Here is a 17,341-nt window from a genome sequence, read left to right on the forward strand (position 1 = left end):
TCCGTCCGTCTAGTCGGGCTGTCTGTCGACAGAGGCAGCAGGAGGTCCGAGACAGCACAGGGCAGGGCAGGGCAGGACGGGACAGGACAGGACAGGACAGGACAGGCTAAAGGCTAAAGGCTAAGTGGGCTCAGCGACTGTAATCCCCGGATGATGAAACCATCATGGCTGCCACTCGCTGAGCTGTCAAGCTCTCGACAAAAGAAAAGGTAACAACCGAGACAATCGCACCAACAACTGTTTTCATTTTGACGTGTGCAACCTACAAGTTTGGATGCCATTGTTATCGCGACGTCACGCTAAAATGTGCAACTATCGTAACTTTTGTCGCTACGCGTTTTATTCTACAAACGATTGCACTGTGCAAGCGCTTGGTGCGTCACGTTATTCTTAAATAACCAAAACGCCACTTCATTTTCGCCGTTCGCAAACAACCGCATGATGTTTTCCTGGCAAGTGAATGTAGTGACAAGTCGTTCGCTCGGTTGCTTTCAAATCGTCACTTCCCAATTCCCTGCAGCGTCTGTTGCTTACAGTCTCGTCACTTTGTTGTGGTTAACTTAGAGTACAATGGCCGCCCAACTTACCGACATGGCTGCGGTGATATAATCACTTTGCAGACTCTTTGGCTTAATATATTGGTGTTTTTGCAAACTTCATAACACAAACAATCACTTCGTCATTTTAATGCAACTACTCCCGAGTGTATCAAGCAGAGATGGACCTACTGTATTGCAAGAGTGGCCCAACACCAAACACCGTGTTGTTCCCGTTGAGGGAAATGTTCGGATTCCACAAAGAACAAGTTGAACTGTAGCCAGCAACAGGTGGATATGCAGCAATAATAGAAGTGCTTCTTTTTTGCAAAGACCGGGGGCGCATATGTGGTGGAATTTGGGGAGGGGGGGTGGGGGGTACTCGCCACTCCAGACAAGTATTATGTATAGTCACCCACCAACACGTATTTGAACTCGAGTCTAAACAACAGAACATTCAACATGATCAATGCAAATAAAAATGAACATTTAAAATGATACAAGTTGTATCATTTAGAGTGCACATTTTTTGCTTGTTTGTGTTTCATTTTGATGAATGACTTGACATTAAAGCACAACTGCCACATGTTATCAACAGAATTGAGTGAATGCTCTCCACAAGTGTTGACTGCGTTCTACATGATAACAAAGAAGATAGAATGCTTAAACCCATCAAAATATGTAACTATAAAGATCAGATCATCTCTGAGTATGCTTTCTATTTTCCCATCAATTATCAATTCATTCATCACAACTGATTGGTTCTAATCTCATTATTTCTATTGGGCACAGTTTCAGACAAATATAAACCAATTTAGAGTCGACTGACTAAATTTTATTTGACAAGATACTGTGTGTATTTGGAATAATACAGTATATTCAAAGTGCTTGCCTTATTAATTTTTTGTTGGTGCCGTCTTAATTTAAAGTGGCTATGCCTTGTTGATGACTTGTACTCTTTTTTTTTTTTTTCTCCCAGAAACCTGAAAGACCATGGATTTGGTGGATATTTGCAAAGTTCCCCCTGGCACAAATAAGAAGCATAGAGTTTGGCACAAACGGCTCCGGCGAAGGAAACGTGAAGCTCAGCTCCCAACGATGCAACGTGAAGCTAAAAATGGACCAAAGCTACCAGAGGAACGCGAGCAAAGCACAGAGTGGCCTTCGTTGAAGAAGTCCCACCTGGAGGCACAACAAAGTGACCGCTGGACAAACCACAGTAGGCCTATAGATGCACTCAAGTTTACATGCAGTCAATGTAAGGACAATCTGGAATATGTTCCCAAAGACTTGATGAGCCACTTTGAGGAAAAGCACCGAGGGAGCTCACCTGTTTTTTCTTGTCATTTGTGTCCTTTTGCGGCACACGACTTCTCCTACCTTGTAGTCCATCTGTTGAACCACAAGGACACGTTTTCTAGTTGCAGCATTTGTAACGACGACGTGAAACGCACATGGTCTGAACTGAGTGCGCACCTCACACTGCGCCACTGCCAAAATGGCAACTATTCATGCGAAAAGTGTCAGAGGTTCTCCACTGGCGACGTGACTGTCTTTTTAGAGCATTTGTGTGTACATCATCTCGGCCTCCAAAGAGCAAATGAGATTGCTTCCATAACAGCAAACCAAACTTTATCTTGTCCCCGATGCGCCTATGAAACATCACACAAGTGGGTGCTTGCAAAGCACATCAATGCAAACCATAGTTGTCAGAAAAAGAAGGAAATCCGGTCCATGGCAAGGAAATCAAACAACAGTCAAATGAAGCCGAGGTTAACCAGGAGCACAGTGAGGGACATGTGCTGGTTGACAGAGGACTGCCTTTCTCTACCAGGTCCAGACTTCCTGGAGAAATACTGTCATTTATCGGATCCCCAAACGACATTAGAGACGACCCAGCAGTTTCTCATGAAATCTGTGGCGGGGGGAATGGGTGACCAGAAATGGACCAAGGCTCTCAAGTCTGTTCTGTCTAACGTCCCTCAAGACATCAACGTCCATCCCAAGTCCAACAACGGCGTGGTGCCGAAGTCCGAGGATCTGGCCGTCCTCACGGTCCAAAACAAGATAACGTTGGCTCAGAACGGTGCTGCTACCTATGCTAAGAGACCGAAGACGGAAAAAGAAAGCGTGACCCCTGAGAGCCCTGCCGCTGAGGATCATTTTGACGTTGGCCACAAGGGAGGTCAAGTCATTTTCAACGACGACTTACGTTGCCTCGAGAATGAAACGAAACTAAGTAAACATCCGTTCGGTTCCACCCGCAATGAACCGGCTGGGTGTGTCCGGATTCTCGAAAATGGAGAGAACCAGGAGACTAACTTGAATAACGGGGCGAAAGTCATAAGGCCTGAAGATGCTCAACTCACTTTGGATGGAATCAATATTTCTGCTCAGCCCAAGGTCACAAACGAGAGCCAAGAACGGAAGGCTACATCTAAAGACAAAGTGAAAAATCCAACTCTGAGGAGGAGACGGAAAAGAAAGTCCAGATCCAAAAAGGCAAAGAAAGCAACCTCCGAATTCGCCCTAAAGATCGTGTTAAAGAAAAATCCCGTCAAGGAGAAGCAGTGGGTGTCACAAAACCCTTTACTTGAAAGAAACGGTCTTCGGGTGGAGGAGCTCGCAAATCCTGACTCGGCATTCCAGGTCTGTGTCAGTGATCAGCCTGACCCGGGAGAAGCCATTGCATCAGCACGTGCACCAGCAAAGGCTGAACATCCTCCACATTGCTCTGCAAAGCCATCTGAGCCCAGAAATGCACTCATAGACCAGCCCGCAGTGTTTGAAGACTTGCCACTGCCATCTGAACGAGAACGCCACGACGCAAATCAATGCCCAAACAACTTTTCCACACTTGTTGACAAAAGCGTCCCGTCAAAGACTGCGGTCAAAGTGTGCCCCGAGAACTCCCGGTTGCCCTTCTCCGGTGCGTTCCCAGAGTTGGCTGTTGATGGAGCCACTCGAAGCGGCGGCAGCGGCAGCGGCAGCAGCCACAGCAGCAGCAGCAGCCACAGCAAGTGGCCCCCGCTTTCCCAACCTGCTACCACATCACATGGTAAGACTGCAAATGATTGGCTTGACATTGCTGCACATACGTATATTTGTAGATGAGTGTCAACTTTCATTTGACAGATGTGATCAACTCAGGAGGAGCTAAGCCTGCAGCATCTACGGAACACACTGACCACTGTGTTGTGCTGCCTTCAGACTTCAACCCATTGGATGATTCCTGGCCAGCTTTTGTAGGCCACTGGCAGCCTGCTCCCAAAAGCCTGCAAAGAACCCTGAAGTTGATAGCCATGAATCCCTCGCAGCCCATAAGGCGTCCGGTGAGGGACCAGCCCGTTGTGGTACTCAATCACCCGGACGCAGACATCCCAGAGGTGGCCAGGATCATGAACGTGGTCAGCCGTTACAGAGGAGACGTGCACAAGGTGGTCCTGTCGCAAAGGACTCTCCACGCGCTCTCAGCCCTGACCGACGACGGGACAAAGCGTTATCTGGACGCCGAGAGCCGACCGCTGCGGCGTGGGGAGAACTCAGTCAAGGAAAGGTTTGTTTTGAAGCTTCGGCTGCGCAGACTGAGCAGGAAAAAATACCAGGTGGTCGGTGGGCTTTCGCCCAAAAGGAAGACGGCGGAGAAATTCACTTGCTGGTTTTGCGGCAGAGTCTTTGGCGAGCGGGAAGTGTGGATGCTCCACCGTAAGAGGCACCTGATGGACTGGAAAAAGCCAAACTGTGAAAATGTTTGAATACACTGGAAAAGAAACAATACGGAAGACTGCAATCGTGTGACAATCACCTTAATTACAAGTCTTAATGAAATATGATTGCACAAGCTCAGGGTAACATTAGCTAGCGGAATCTTTGACTAGCACCTTCATGAAGGGCTTCGTTTGGTTCTTACAAAGTAGCCTTTGTGGTTGTCTACACAAATGCTTTATTTAAATACACTGTCACATTTGACAAAACACTGTATTGCCACAGTCTGAGTAGGATGTAACATATTTATGGTTTTCAAATGGGATGGATGTTAGTTCGTCAAATCTACCAAAAACTGAAGAAGGAGAAGAAGACAAAAAAACAATAAGCTGTTTTAGTCAACATGTATTTATAAACTTTGGGCCCATGAAATAATTCTTGTAAATGGTCTGTAAATTTCAAATATGGTTCAAATCTCATCTTTTCTGTGACAGATATATTTTCATGCACAGATATTCCTTATTGTGCTACATTTTTATACCCAAAGTTGTGTTTTATGATGTCAGCGAATAAGACTAGTTTTTTTTTTTTTTTTTAAATCTGACATAGACTGATTGTATTGTTTTTCAGTGTAGTTTATTTTTGCTTGACTTGAAATGATAATCTATATTCTTCTTTTTTTTTACTTGCACTATTAAAGGAGGATTTTGATTTCTCTTACCTCACCGCAAGCAGACAATCTCAATCGGTGTTCTCCTGTGGCAAAAGATTTCCAAAAGCAGACATGTGATCTCAGTATTGACAGCACAGGAACTATGTGTGTGTGTGTGTGTGTTTTTCATTCCAGGACCATCCCACTCTGACTCACTGAAAATAGCAAACCTTCACTTCAGATGAGGTTTCTTTTTGTACATAGTGGAGCTCGTGGTACTGTAAGAATAAGATATTTTCCATCAAGTGCCTTCATTGGGTTTGTTATACATGAGCATTATTTGTTGATTAGAGAATAAGTTCCAATTGTGTGTTCCTGGCATAATTTAAGAGACAGAGTTATGTATTCCTTTTGCTTTATTTAAAGAAAAACATGTAAATTGCTGTCTAAAAAAAAGTCCTGCCTCTGCCAGAGCTACACTGTCTTAATTTGAACAATGCGTGAGCATTGCAAAGCATCTCAATAAACATGTTGAAAGTCCTCCGAGTCTGCTCATTTCATTTCATGCGCATTACAGACAAGGGGAGAATGCATCTGAAGCAGGCCACTGATGGCCCCATGTGCTTGCTTGTGTCACAGGGAAACGCAGCTTGGCCGTATCCTTGCTGTTGCTCTTGCTGTCTATCAACACCAACGGGATCTTCTGGTGGTTCTCGATGATGTGAGAGACACTGCGGAAATACTGAAAGGGGAAAACAACTCCTGAGCGCTAAGACCTTTTCTAGCCAAGTGCATGATCATCACATGCATTGCATACATCTTTCCCAAAGGTTAGACTTGATCTCCTCCATTCAATGCCGCTTGTCCTGATTGGGATCGAAGATTAGGTGCTATTCAACCTAGACTGGTCGTCAGCCAATTACAAGGCTCATGAACTCTTGATTTTTCTTCTTTTTTTTTTTTTTGGACAGTTCCGCCTCTCAGGGCTTGACTGGCCATCTGTTGTACTGGCATCTTTTAGGGCCAATGCGGTAGTATTGTCATTATTTTCCTGATTTTAACCAGCCCACAACGGAAAGGGAGGAGACCATTTACAATATAAAGCGCCAAGTGAAGCCTTGGCAAGAGATTGGTGGTGGTGGTGGCGGCGGCCACAGGTGGTAGGCTGGCTTATTCAAATGCCGCCACCATCCGCCGTAATCATTTCCAAAATGTAGAGTGTACCTCTTCTCCTTGCTTCTCCATCCCCAGGGCGTATTGCTGCCTTGTGTGTGTGAAACGGATGGGGATGTTGTACACTCTGCCTTTATAATACACCACCAATGTGTAGGGCTGGTTGGCGTCCTGTCTGGAACTTTTCCTCACCATGAAGGCCCCGTCCTGAAGCAGAACCCAACAGGGGGTCATGCAAATGAGAATTATAGAATACCATTTGAAAAGAGTCTCACTTTGTTTGCACGAAACAACAGCTTTTCTGCCGTCTTGCGGTCACAGTCTCCAGCAAACCAGGGCTTCTCCTTGACCTCGGCATCCTGGAATGATAGAAGATCGTTTGAATTCCACTTTAGCCTTCTGCACGTTCTGCTCTTCGAGGATAGATAACCTTGTCTTGGTCAAGTGAATCGTTGTCAGTTGGTTCTGTTGGTACAAAAAGGAAAAAGAGCCAATGAAACAAAGGCAATATCTGCTTTTCTTGAGCGCATTCCAACAAAATCCGAATGCTACTTACTGAGGAAAGTCATATTTGGAAGAGGTGTCCTGCAAGATGTGAATGAAGTAATACACGAGTCATTTCGCTAACTGGGGTTTGCACTCAAAACACAGCCTGTGCCTTACTTGGGTGGTTTGGTGTCCGGGGCAAGGGATTTCGGAAGCTGTGCTTTACGAGCACGGTGACTCATCGGTAGCGTTCGGTCTGTAATAGTCCACACAGAAGACCAAACTCTTATCCAGTCGTTCAGTTTCTATACGGCTTGTCATTTATGCCATAAAGCGACATGTCTGCTTATTGCAAATACTAATACTCACGCTCAAAGTCTCTTTGCTTTCCATCTTGTGTCTGAAATAAGAACGATGCACGTACTTTCAGGAAGGCTCACAAAGCAATGCAGCATATTGATTGATTGATTGATTGATCGATTGAACGTACCAGCCTTAAGGGAGAGTTTGATGACCTGATCACATTAAAAACAAGGCTCCATCATTAGACCGCCATTATAATGTCATGCAAAGGTACGTAGGTACTAAGTCGTATGAGCCTTACCCTCTTGGGAAAGTTCTGGGTGGCTCTGCAGATTGATCAATGGTCATAAAAGAAAAGCACAATAAGATGAGAACCTTGCTTGCTTTACAGTGCTTTCCACTTATTGTTGTTGTTGTTGTTGTTGTGACACTGCTTATCCTTTAAGTGGCACAACATGCTAAATGTCTTTACTGTATGCATAGGACTCAGATCAATAAATACCTTTCATATCTTTCCTTTGATACCCACTGTATTCGTGATCCCACAATTCATAGGACGAGTCACCTTCGTCCTGCTGTGCCTGGATGATCTCACGCACATGCACACACGCAGACGCACACAATCAGCTTCCAATGCAACACAATGTATACAGTACTATTTTTAGAGGTTCTTGCTCATCTGTGAACACTTACAGCAGAAGGGAATCTCCTTATTTTGACTCTGAAAACAAGGTCAGCAGAATGAAACTTATGTCAGCCTTCCATTTGAAGTGATGTATTGTTTTAAATCAAGTGATGGGTAAAAATAGAAGGTTGACCTGTTTGCTGAAACATAGCCCACCATATTATCCTGCAAAGATCCCATGAATGCATTTAAGGGACAAATTGTAGTTGGTCTCACACATGCACAATGAAATGCAAAAGCCCACCTCTTGGTCTGGAACTTCATAAAAATCTGGAAAAATAATGCCAAGTTTGAGTTCAATGTATGGTCTGTCAGCTATGGATGCCAAATTTGAGATATAAAAAAGCATTTCTCTTTAGAATAGTTCTTTTTCCAAGTAGCCCTCAACAGATGGGAGCATTTGTTTCACATTTATTCTTCGACTTACTATATTGTGAAGTGTAGCTTACCAGCAGCAGGGTCGTCTGCAGGTTCCACATAATTGTCTTCCTCGTTACTGTCATCTGGACTGATGTAGTCTTCCTGTGGAGCCCAAAAGGAAAATCAATTGTTGTGTACACTCAGTGGGACGTATCAACCAGATAGCTTGAATCAACAAGCAGAAGGCTTGTGTCTTGAACTTCATCTTACATCAGTATTGTCCATCTGCGTGGGTTGTTGTGATCCTTGACCCTGTTTGAAGGCCTTTTTGCCTTCACACTTTGGCCTATTATGGCAGCTGTCTGGAATGGAGAAGCAAAGCGTCAGCATTTGCATAATGCCATTTGCTCAATCCCCCTGAGCTTTGTCACTCTTTCTATATCAAAAGCCCACACAAAGCACCTGATACAACTTGCTGTACTAGAGTCATCAAAAAGTAACAGAAAATTAAACATAGCGTAGATGGATGGATGGATGGATGGATGGATGGATGGATGGATGGATGGATGGATGGATGGATGGATGGATGGATGGATGGATGGATGGATGGATGGATGGATGGATGGATGGATGGATGGATGGATGGATGGATGGATTGGATGGATTGGATGGATGGATGGATGCATGGATGGACTGGATGGACTGGATGGATTGGATGGATTGGATGGATTGGCACACTGACTAAGATAGTCCTCTTGTAGGAAGGATGAAGAAGATGTTCTGGTAAAGACTTTTTGGCTGGGAGGCGGCTCATAGTTGGTATCAGGTTCTTGTAGATCGTCATACATGGTATTATCCTGGGGACAACGTGAATCGAAAAGTGTGCCGCGTTGGAGAGAGCTGTGGAGCTGCCATATATGTGTATATATCTTTTTTTATTTTCAGACTTACATATTCTGATCCAGAAAGGTCTTCTGGACCCACTATGTTTTCATCTGCAAATCACCATATTGTAATTTGAGGAAAATAGACACATGACAGTATAGTCCATTTAGATTTGTCTATTCATTTTATATGCATGTTGTTGGGATAATTCATTTGAGGAAACCATAGGAGCTGGACTAAAGCCCAGAAAAGCTGAGAACATGCAAACACCACAAAGGAAAGCCTTAGCTGAGATTAGTTGAGACAGACATGATCAGTCCAACTTATTGGTCATTGGCCTTAACCCCAACACGAGAAAAGAAAGGTTTGCACGATGAATTGATTTTTTTTAATAACATGTAAAGTGGCGTGGCCCTGCTGTGCCACGGTTTGCCTTTTCTATTTCTGAGTGGATGGTCTTCATCCCAATCATTCCAGTGAGATCTTACCTCTGTAGTCTCTCACAGGTACCTCTGGAACCGGTTTGCTTTTCAATCTGCCGCCACATGGAAAGACAACATAAAGAGAGTTATTCATTCATGCGTATGTGTGGTCATGGTGTGGGGCACACGCAGACCCTCATCCTTTTGGTCACTCCCTGTAGCAATGTCCCGTGACGCTGTTTACCTTCTGACTCAACTCACTTGACGAGCGTGATAAAACGAATATTTGAGGCAGGTAAGCAGGCAGGTAAGCAGGCAGGTAAGCAGGCAGGTAGGCAGGCAGGCAGGCAGGCAGGCAGGCAGGCAGGCAGGCAGGCAGGCAGGCAGGCAGGCAGGCAGGCAGGCAGGCAGGCAGGCAGGCAGGCAGGCAGGCAGGCAGGCGGGCAGGCGGGCAGGCGGGCAGGCAGGCAGGCAGGCAGGCAGGCAGGCAGGCAGGCAGGCAGGCAGGCAGGCAGGCAGGCAGGCAGGCAGGCAGGCAGGCAGGCAGGCAGCCACGCAGGCGGGCAGGCGGGCAGGCGGGCAGGCGGGCAGGCGGGCAGGCAGGCAGGGGTTGCAGTTCCACAGAAAAGAAAGCAGAAGGGGCTGACAGATGAAATAGGGGAATTTATTTCAGAAAAAGTGAGACAGACAGAAAGCACCTGTTTGAGATATTTTTGGCTTCATAGTCTTTCCTGTGGAAATAACTGTGAAACTGTTTTGAGATCCCCCTTGCTCCTTCAAAGACATACAGGTGCATGGCATGTACCCTTGTGAATCGCTGCAAATGTGGCTGCGACACAGACACTTCTCAGGAGTTTTTCAAATTTAGCCTGGACTAGCTTCAGTGTACATCAACATGGTTGCACAAACGAATCACATGAATTCTTTTCGTTTTCACGAGTTGAAGGTCATTTCATCCATTTTTAGAGAATGACATTTATTGTCTTTATTTTTGCCTGATATCAAGATGGTTCACTTTGACCATGACCGTATGTAAACAAATATGAAAAGATGAAATGTACCTTCTAAATTTATTCAGGTAGCAAGCATCATTCTTCTGGATGTCCTGAGCAATCTTTTGAAGCTGCCTAGAAAACATATCAACTTTATTGCTCACTGAAAACCTGCGTTGCAAACAGGAATGAGGTGATGACCTTTTCTACAAAAGCCAAGGTGGAGTTATAAGTCGTTTTTGCATTGTCCAAATAAAAGTCACGACATTGCTAACACGGTGAGAAACATTCATGGGGCTTACCGAATCTTGGCTGTGGCAGAATCTGCGAGTTTGCTCAAAATATCCATGTTGTCTTTAGAAGGCTCCTTGGTTTATGTCATAAGTACTGTCCTGGTCGTGTAATTAAGTCACGCCTTCATCCCCAAGAGGTTTAAATTCAGTATAGTTGGCTAAAAAAATAGTATCACTTCTCTTTTCTACTCCTTGTCACTCCCATAGCTACAAATGTTGATTTGGGTAAGCAGAGTTTTCAACAAACCTCTTGCTGATATCAGCAGGTGCAGGTGCATGTGCTGGGACCATCTTGTGTTGGTGGTCGAGGTTGTTCTTGCTACTTCCTTCTTGACTTATTTTTGTCCGACTGCAATGAACACATGTGCAGAGGTAACGTAAGGACGTTGTAGTCTTTACACTCACTCTTCAATTGATAGTATAAGAATGATAATAATTGTGAAAAAAATATCTATAATTTATTTATAATAATGCATAAATTGTCAAAAAACATTTCCAGTTCAAATGCCAATAGGATAATCCATTTAAAATTGCTTCCACACACCCAACTGGAAGAGATATGAGGAAGTATTTTATGGTGCAAACTGAGATGTCATTTTGCTTGGAAACTTTTTGTAATTCATCAACATGGATTCACTAATGTTTTGAGTGGACGTTGTTACTTACGGTTGATGGAGCAAGCTGAACTTGCTCTTGATGCCATCTGACATGTTCTGTTGAAATGACAGAGATCGCTTGTTAAGTAACAACTATTTTTCGACTGTAAAGACGCTATTGCACTTGTCAGACTATTTCCAAACAGTGGATGGCAGTATTTTACTTCAGCATTTTTGTGGACGTGTCTGCTTTCCTTGTAACTTGCTCCTTAATCCAACATTTAGAGGTGCTTCTCCTTTTATTTTCACATTTGATTAGGCAGCACTTGCAGCGTGATAACGACATCAGTGAGCAGCATTGTAGGAGAAGGTGCCCCTGACTTACTTGTGCTACGTGTCTTTTATATTTGAAAACCTCATATCAAGTTATGCAAGATTTAGGAATCATTTAAGGACAAGACATGCAAAGCAAATCATCTGGAAAAACAATGACGCTGTTGTCACATGATGTTTGCAGACCCATGAAACTTAGCAGGCTTCATTTAAAGTACCACATTACTATGCATCCTTTGATTCATTTTCTATTGTTTTCCTAGTCAGGGTCACGGCTGAGACGGAGCTAATCCAGCTGACTTTTGCGCTCCGTCGTCAACCGTGTAGACAAACAACCATCGACCTAGGTACGTGTGAGAAATGTACACTCATCACACGAAAGGTGGCCAGAGCACCTCGAGAAATGCAAACGACACACGGAAAGGTGCATAGGGAGACTGGAATCTTTTCAACTGAGGCAGACACGCGAAGCACCAGCACACCAAGGTGCCGCGTGCTACCATCAACATTAAATAAATTTTTTTTAAAAAATGACCACAAGGCAATCATAAATGAAAGGAAAATGATTAGCATAAAATATGCAACAATACCAACTAAATTATGGATTCCCTTCTTCATTCATAATTCATTGCTCCAGGTCATTCTTTGCTCCAACTCTCTTGCTCTTCATTGGGCTTTGTTTCAAATGTGCCCTCTGTGACAATAAAATAACACAATCAAAAAGTAAGATATTGATGTGCTCCACTTATTCCTAGTTGTTTCATCCAAACTAAGAGCAGTGATGAGCAGTAAGAAAAACTACAATTGTCAAAATCATTCCTGGGAGGCCCCTTACATGACCTTTGTTTGAATGGAGGTACATACGTAGCTCCAGGTAAGAGAAGGCAGCCAAAAATAAGGGCGCAGTCAATGCCCTTTAAAGTACACTCTTATGATTTAATTATTTGCAAATCAGAGAGTGACATTGTTTAATATGAAAAGCTTTACCTCCTTCAGAGAAAATGAACCTTGACCTCACACTTCATCATCATGCGTCTGACAGTGGGGAAAAAGGTGTCTGTATAAATCAGATTTAGCCTTCTGACACAGAATAAAATATCAAATAATCCACCCCAGTGGATACTTAGGCACCGTCCCAATGTTGAATTATTTATAGGAGTGTCTGTGCGTGTTCAAATGAGACACAAGTTCTCTGCGAGCTGCGAGCTGCGAGCTGCGAGCTGCGGTCCCCGTCTCTCTCTCTCTCTCTCTCTCTCTCTCTCTCTCCTTTGTACTGCACATTGGAAGCCTTTGTGCGGAGCCACTTTCAAATCTTAATAACTCACCAGCTGTTAGAATGATGTCCTGGAATCCCTCAGCAGATCTTTCAAATGGGACTTCTCTTTTATATAATACAATGAAAATATCATGAAACCCCGGTCATCTCCGCTAACCTTTAACCAATTCCTATTTCCTCCAGTCTTGTGAGCTAGTTATAATTTGGGAACTGCGCCGATGGCTTATGTTGATTAAAAACAAGTTTCCCTAATCTCTTAGTTTTAACAGCATTTAATCATGAACCCATGAAAATGCATTTTTCTGGCTCATGTGACAGACAACATAAATACGGCCTCTAGCGCACTGTACATGCGTCAAAATGAGGAAGCGATACAACGAGTACCAGTACGCAGTGAAAATAGTGAAGCAAGTGTAGAACATGTCATTTTGAGAAGGCTCTCTCAGATCTTAACAATTGCGCTTAGTGATGTTAATAATCCAATTGGAAAGCTCTCGTGCAGTTATTGGTGAGGCTGCTGACTAACAAAACAGCTTAAACTGGCAATTGGCAATCCAACTAATGGCAATCACAACAAAAGCGCTCACACGCTGCCTGCCTGCCTGCCTGCCTGCCTGGCAGAGGTAAATTTCCAATCGCCTCATGTTAATGACTTCTAAAGTTATTAGAGCAGGGGAAAGCCACTAACAGGATGGCTGCGTTATCAGCCTCAGCATCACATGATGACTACACCTCGCTAATGATTTGAATGTACTAATAATCCTGTTTACAAGCTTAGTTTAACAACTTGTAATAACACAATCTAGACCATGGGATATTCATTTCTAGCTGAAGAATGTCGGTGATAATAAAAGCATCAGTCCATTAAATATTTGATGAGATGCGTATAAAGTTTAATGCTGTGTTTTGTTTGGACCGGAATGTTATTCCAGCAGGAACTAACACTTTGCATGTCTGTGTCACAATTCTGAGGTCTGCCTTTGAATCTTGGCTATTGCTCTTCCTCCACGTTGATATTCCCAAAATATATTAGTATACTGAAAGCTCTCAATTGCTCTATTGAGACTGGATGGTCCATGTTCTCTGCGATTGGCTGGTGAGCCATCCGTGCGCTAGCTGGCCTGCCTCTCGTCAAATTGCCCGGGATACAGCTGTGACCCTAATAAGGACAAGCGCCTAAGAAAATGAACGCGTGGACATTCCAGCACAGCAAACTGATGGCTGCACTAACAACGGCTTGTTTCTTTTTGCATGCACAAACCAGCAAGACAAATGTTGAATTATGAAACAAAATGCATTTCAAATTGCTAAAGGGGTTAGTGGTAAGTTATTGTCACCATTTTTCTATTGCTGTCATGGAAGGAATGGAGCTGGGCGACCAAATGCAGCTCGGACCAGCTTGGTTTCTTGGAGAACTCAAAAGACAGACTGTAAGAAGCTCGACTAGGGATGAGAAGAACTGAACAAAAAGACAAGATAAAGACAAGATAAAGACAAGATAAAGACAAGAACGACGACGACGATAGACGAGACGAGAGACTAGACACAGAGGACACCAACAATCCGACAGGAAGTGGAGTGAAGGGCAGACAGGACTTAAATACACTACAGGTAACAAGAGGCAGGTGACTGATTACATTGATTGTGAGGCAACACAGGAGGGGAGGGGAGGGGAGGGGAGAGGAGGGGAGGGGAGGGGCGACGCCAACAGAAACCATGGTAACAGACATACTAAAGCAACCGGGGACGAGTAGCGACAATAGCAAATATATGAATAGAGTATTTGCTAGAAATGACATTCTATTCAATTCTGATATTTAGTATTTGGAAAATCATTCTGGTCAGCTTTCTCACTATACATTTTTGTACTTGAGCAAATGCAATGTGTTTTTGTTGTTGTTAAAATTGCGACAGCTGCATATCTCAAAACATTTGCAGGTTGGGTCCCTCACATCTCATTTTACCACTGGATTTCGAATATTACGGACGGCACTGCGAAATGCTCAAATGAACTCGGGGCTGCGCCGATGATTGTGCTCAGCCGAAACAAAGTAGACTCATTACTTTTTTGTAGGAAAGTGGAAGCAGAAGTGAACAATAATGTCCACTGATTACATTCAAAAAGGAGAAATGATTCAACGGAACCGTTTTATACATTTCATTTTGCATATAGCACAAAGGCCGTATTTGCAGTGCATTTAAATTGAAATACTGTATGTAGTTCTGAAAAGAAAAGTGCCAAATGCTGTGCTGAATGTATACAGCCTACCAAATTGCCTGTTAATCATTTTTGACAGCCTCTTTCTATGTAATCCTATTGCTTGCAAGGATTTGTCCATTTGCTAGTAATTAGAATGACAAACTGCACGGCCGCAAGCCAGATACGACCCTCAGAAGATTAAAACGTGAACAAATAATGGATCTGTTATATTCAAGTTGAGAACAAATAAGAACCCAAATGGGAGCGGCAGTCCTCGTACTCACCAGGAGCCTCTGTCCACTTATTCTCAGTTTGTTGACAGTCACAGCGCAGTCTTGCATATTGTTCTAGTGGAAAGAAACGGACAGAATAGTAGATTCAATTTGTACAACACTTTGACAATTTGAGATTTCCGAAATGAAGAAAGTTCACATGAAAGCACAGACGGTCGAATAGTAAACTGCTGAATATTCTTCTGAATGTTGATATTTTGTTTGACAAAGCAAACGACCTCTCTAAAGGACGCCTTCTTTTTGAAGTCATAAAGAGAGCCTGATTTAAAAAGGAAGTAGGTCGATGTGCCTTGTTGGTATCCATCAGCACATACCTTCCGATTGTTGTTCTTATCACTCACCTTACCCATAAATGAGGCCACTTGGCGCTGGTCCCACCCCTCGCAAGGCTCTCAGGATGCAGGCAGGTTCATTCCAGTCACAGCAGGGACACTCCGACTCCGACTTGACGCGCGCGAGTGTGTGTGTGCGTGCGTGCCCCTGGAAGTACAGTAATGGGCTGACCTGTCACATCCTGCAGCTCCAGCTTTTGGCTTCAGCACAGAGAAGTGCGCAGTGGGAGGTCACTTCATTATTAGGCTCCCACATCTTGAACGAATGCAGCCATTTATGGTCAAAAACATGGAGGGACTGAGATTCAAGCAACGCATCTAAGCTTGGAAGCAATGAGTCTTTCTGTATTCCAAGTCCTTACAAGTGAGAAATGGAAGCGTAAATAATAGAATGATCAAATATCATACCTTTTACTTGACCTAGATTCTCCTACTTGAGTTTTAAGTCCGAATGCTGGTCTGTGGTTGCCTGATTGATGCGAGGATATCCAATTCCAGATGTGTCCTATCGTCGTCGTCAGAACTGAAATCTGTGGCTTCAAAAAAAGCATACAAATTTTATGACTTTTATGACTCCAACAATGTAGTGTCAATCCAGAAGGACCAAATTGTATTTGATTGTTGATTTTATGTTTGACTTTTTCTACGGGCCCCAGGCATCCTGGGGGCACCAGCCAAGCCCCCTCCAGATACTCCCACTTCCACGCACATTCCCCAAACATGCTTCTAGGCTTAATTGAAGACTCTAAATTGCCCTTAGCTAGGAATAGTTGTTAGTATGACAATCAGTCCATGGTGTTCTTGCTTGAATTCAGATGGGTTAGGCTAGGTTGGATTCAAGATTCAAGAGTTTGGTAAGGCCTTCGTTTAGCCGTGAGCCTGACAAGGTTATAGAAAAGCAATGAATGGATGGACAGGCACTTGTCCCTTGCTGTTCCGCTTGCAATTTCCATTCCCATTCTTCTCTGCGAAGATTCCCTGAAATGTCCGACTTTGTTTATCCATACTGCAGACACTCCTCTATAGGAGCGTGTTAGTGTTATTAAATGCAACAGAGTGGGAGATGATTGCATGTATCTGCTCGCCGTTGCGTTAAATAACATCAATTGAAATCACTCGAATGAAAACAACTATGCGACTGTTACTCATTCACCTAATAGAGTGAATGCAAATCAGGGAGGGAAGTGCACACAACACAAACTATTGTCTTCATTTTTAGCCTTTGTGCATGCACTCGTAATGCACTGATTGCAGGCTTTGTGTGAAAAAAATGAACCCTTCTTAAAAGTATCTCAGCTAATGAAAATTCAAATTAGATTTAGACTGTCATTGTTTTCTTGACATTATATACTAGGAGTTGGCACTATCACAAATTTCCTCTCCTATAGCGATTGTTACATCATTGTTTGAATAATTAGCCTACTAGGTTGAGACGAGCGGCTTAAACATTCGAGAAAATCTATAGACAATCTATGTAAACCTTAATATTTCAAAAAAAAAAACCCACATTCATAAATATATATTTGTTTCATTTTGGCAGCAGAGTGATGCGTAGGGTGCACAAAAAGGTTTCCATGAAGACTAAATTGCGTTTACATGTGAATGGGTGTCTTCTGTCTAACCTCTCGCCCACTGTCAGCATGAGCTCCATTCATCACCCTGAACAAGAGAAGTGGTAGAAAATGGATGGATGGATGGATGGATGGATGGATGGATGGATGGATGGATGGATGGATGGATGGATGGATGGATGGATGGATGGATGGATGGATGGATGGATGGATGGATGGATGGATGAATGGCTTGTTCATTAGTTATT

At 43.5% G+C, this 17,341-nt stretch overlaps 2 protein-coding genes across 9 annotated transcripts; one reads left to right on the forward strand and one right to left on the reverse strand.

Moving 5' to 3' along the window:
* The first annotated feature begins 57 nt into the window (after positions 1-57).
* Positions 58-5,433, forward strand: LOC125978450 (uncharacterized). 2 transcript variants are annotated; one of them, XM_049735807.2, is made up of 4 exons: positions 58-209; positions 1,516-3,510; positions 3,541-3,594; positions 3,672-5,433. In XM_049735807.2, the coding sequence occupies exons 2-4, from the start codon at positions 1,530-1,532 to the stop codon at positions 4,289-4,291; spliced, it is 2,655 nt and encodes an 884-aa protein (XP_049591764.1). In that variant the 5' UTR covers positions 58-209; positions 1,516-1,529; the 3' UTR covers positions 4,292-5,433. The 2 variants fall into 2 exon arrangements, with proteins under 2 accessions (XP_049591764.1, XP_049591763.1); XM_049735806.2 differs by having other exon boundaries at positions 1,516-3,594.
* On the reverse strand, positions 5,292-15,688 carry blnk (B cell linker). 7 transcript variants are annotated; one of them, XM_049735808.2, is made up of 24 exons: positions 15,537-15,687; positions 15,182-15,244; positions 14,035-14,156; positions 11,159-11,205; positions 10,740-10,841; positions 10,269-10,334; positions 9,274-9,320; positions 8,852-8,895; positions 8,643-8,757; positions 8,171-8,262; positions 7,990-8,062; positions 7,785-7,810; positions 7,674-7,705; positions 7,549-7,576; positions 7,358-7,436; positions 7,157-7,181; positions 7,043-7,067; positions 6,922-6,952; positions 6,730-6,808; positions 6,623-6,651; positions 6,497-6,531; positions 6,342-6,425; positions 6,118-6,273; positions 5,292-5,635 (listed from the first exon to the last, which is right to left on the reverse strand). In XM_049735808.2, the coding sequence occupies exons 1-24, from the start codon at positions 15,538-15,540 to the stop codon at positions 5,465-5,467; spliced, it is 1,575 nt and encodes a 524-aa protein (XP_049591765.1). In that variant the 5' UTR covers positions 15,541-15,687; the 3' UTR covers positions 5,292-5,464. The 7 variants fall into 7 exon arrangements, with proteins under 7 accessions (XP_049591765.1, XP_049591768.1, XP_049591767.1 ...); XM_049735811.2 differs by lacking the exon at positions 14,035-14,156 and having other exon boundaries at positions 15,537-15,686; XM_049735810.2 differs by lacking the exon at positions 14,035-14,156 and having other exon boundaries at positions 15,532-15,684.
* Positions 15,689-17,341: the final 1,653 nt, after the last annotated feature.

The sequence above is a fragment of the Syngnathus scovelli genome, chromosome 12 (genome assembly GCF_024217435.2).
Source record: "Syngnathus scovelli strain Florida chromosome 12, RoL_Ssco_1.2, whole genome shotgun sequence".
Classification (NCBI taxonomy): domain Eukaryota; kingdom Metazoa; phylum Chordata; class Actinopteri; order Syngnathiformes; family Syngnathidae; genus Syngnathus; species Syngnathus scovelli.

Bases quoted from the DNA above. Each gene is read 5' to 3' on its own strand.
- LOC125978450 (XM_049735806.2), top strand. From the start codon at position 1,530: ATGGATTTGGTGGATATTTGCAAAGTTCCCCCTGGCACAAATAAGAAG. The intron at 3,595-3,671 runs GTAAGACTGCAA...TTCATTTGACAG, and splicing joins ACCTGCTACCACATCACATG to ATGTGATCAACTCAGGAGGA.
- blnk (XM_049735808.2), bottom strand. The intron at 8,263-8,642 runs GTCAGTGTGCCA...TCTCCATTCCAG, and splicing joins CCTACAAGAGGACTATCTTA to ACAGCTGCCATAATAGGCCA. The intron at 6,953-7,042 runs GTACGTTCAATC...TTCTTATTTCAG, and splicing joins CAAACTCTCCCTTAAGGCTG to ACACAAGATGGAAAGCAAAG.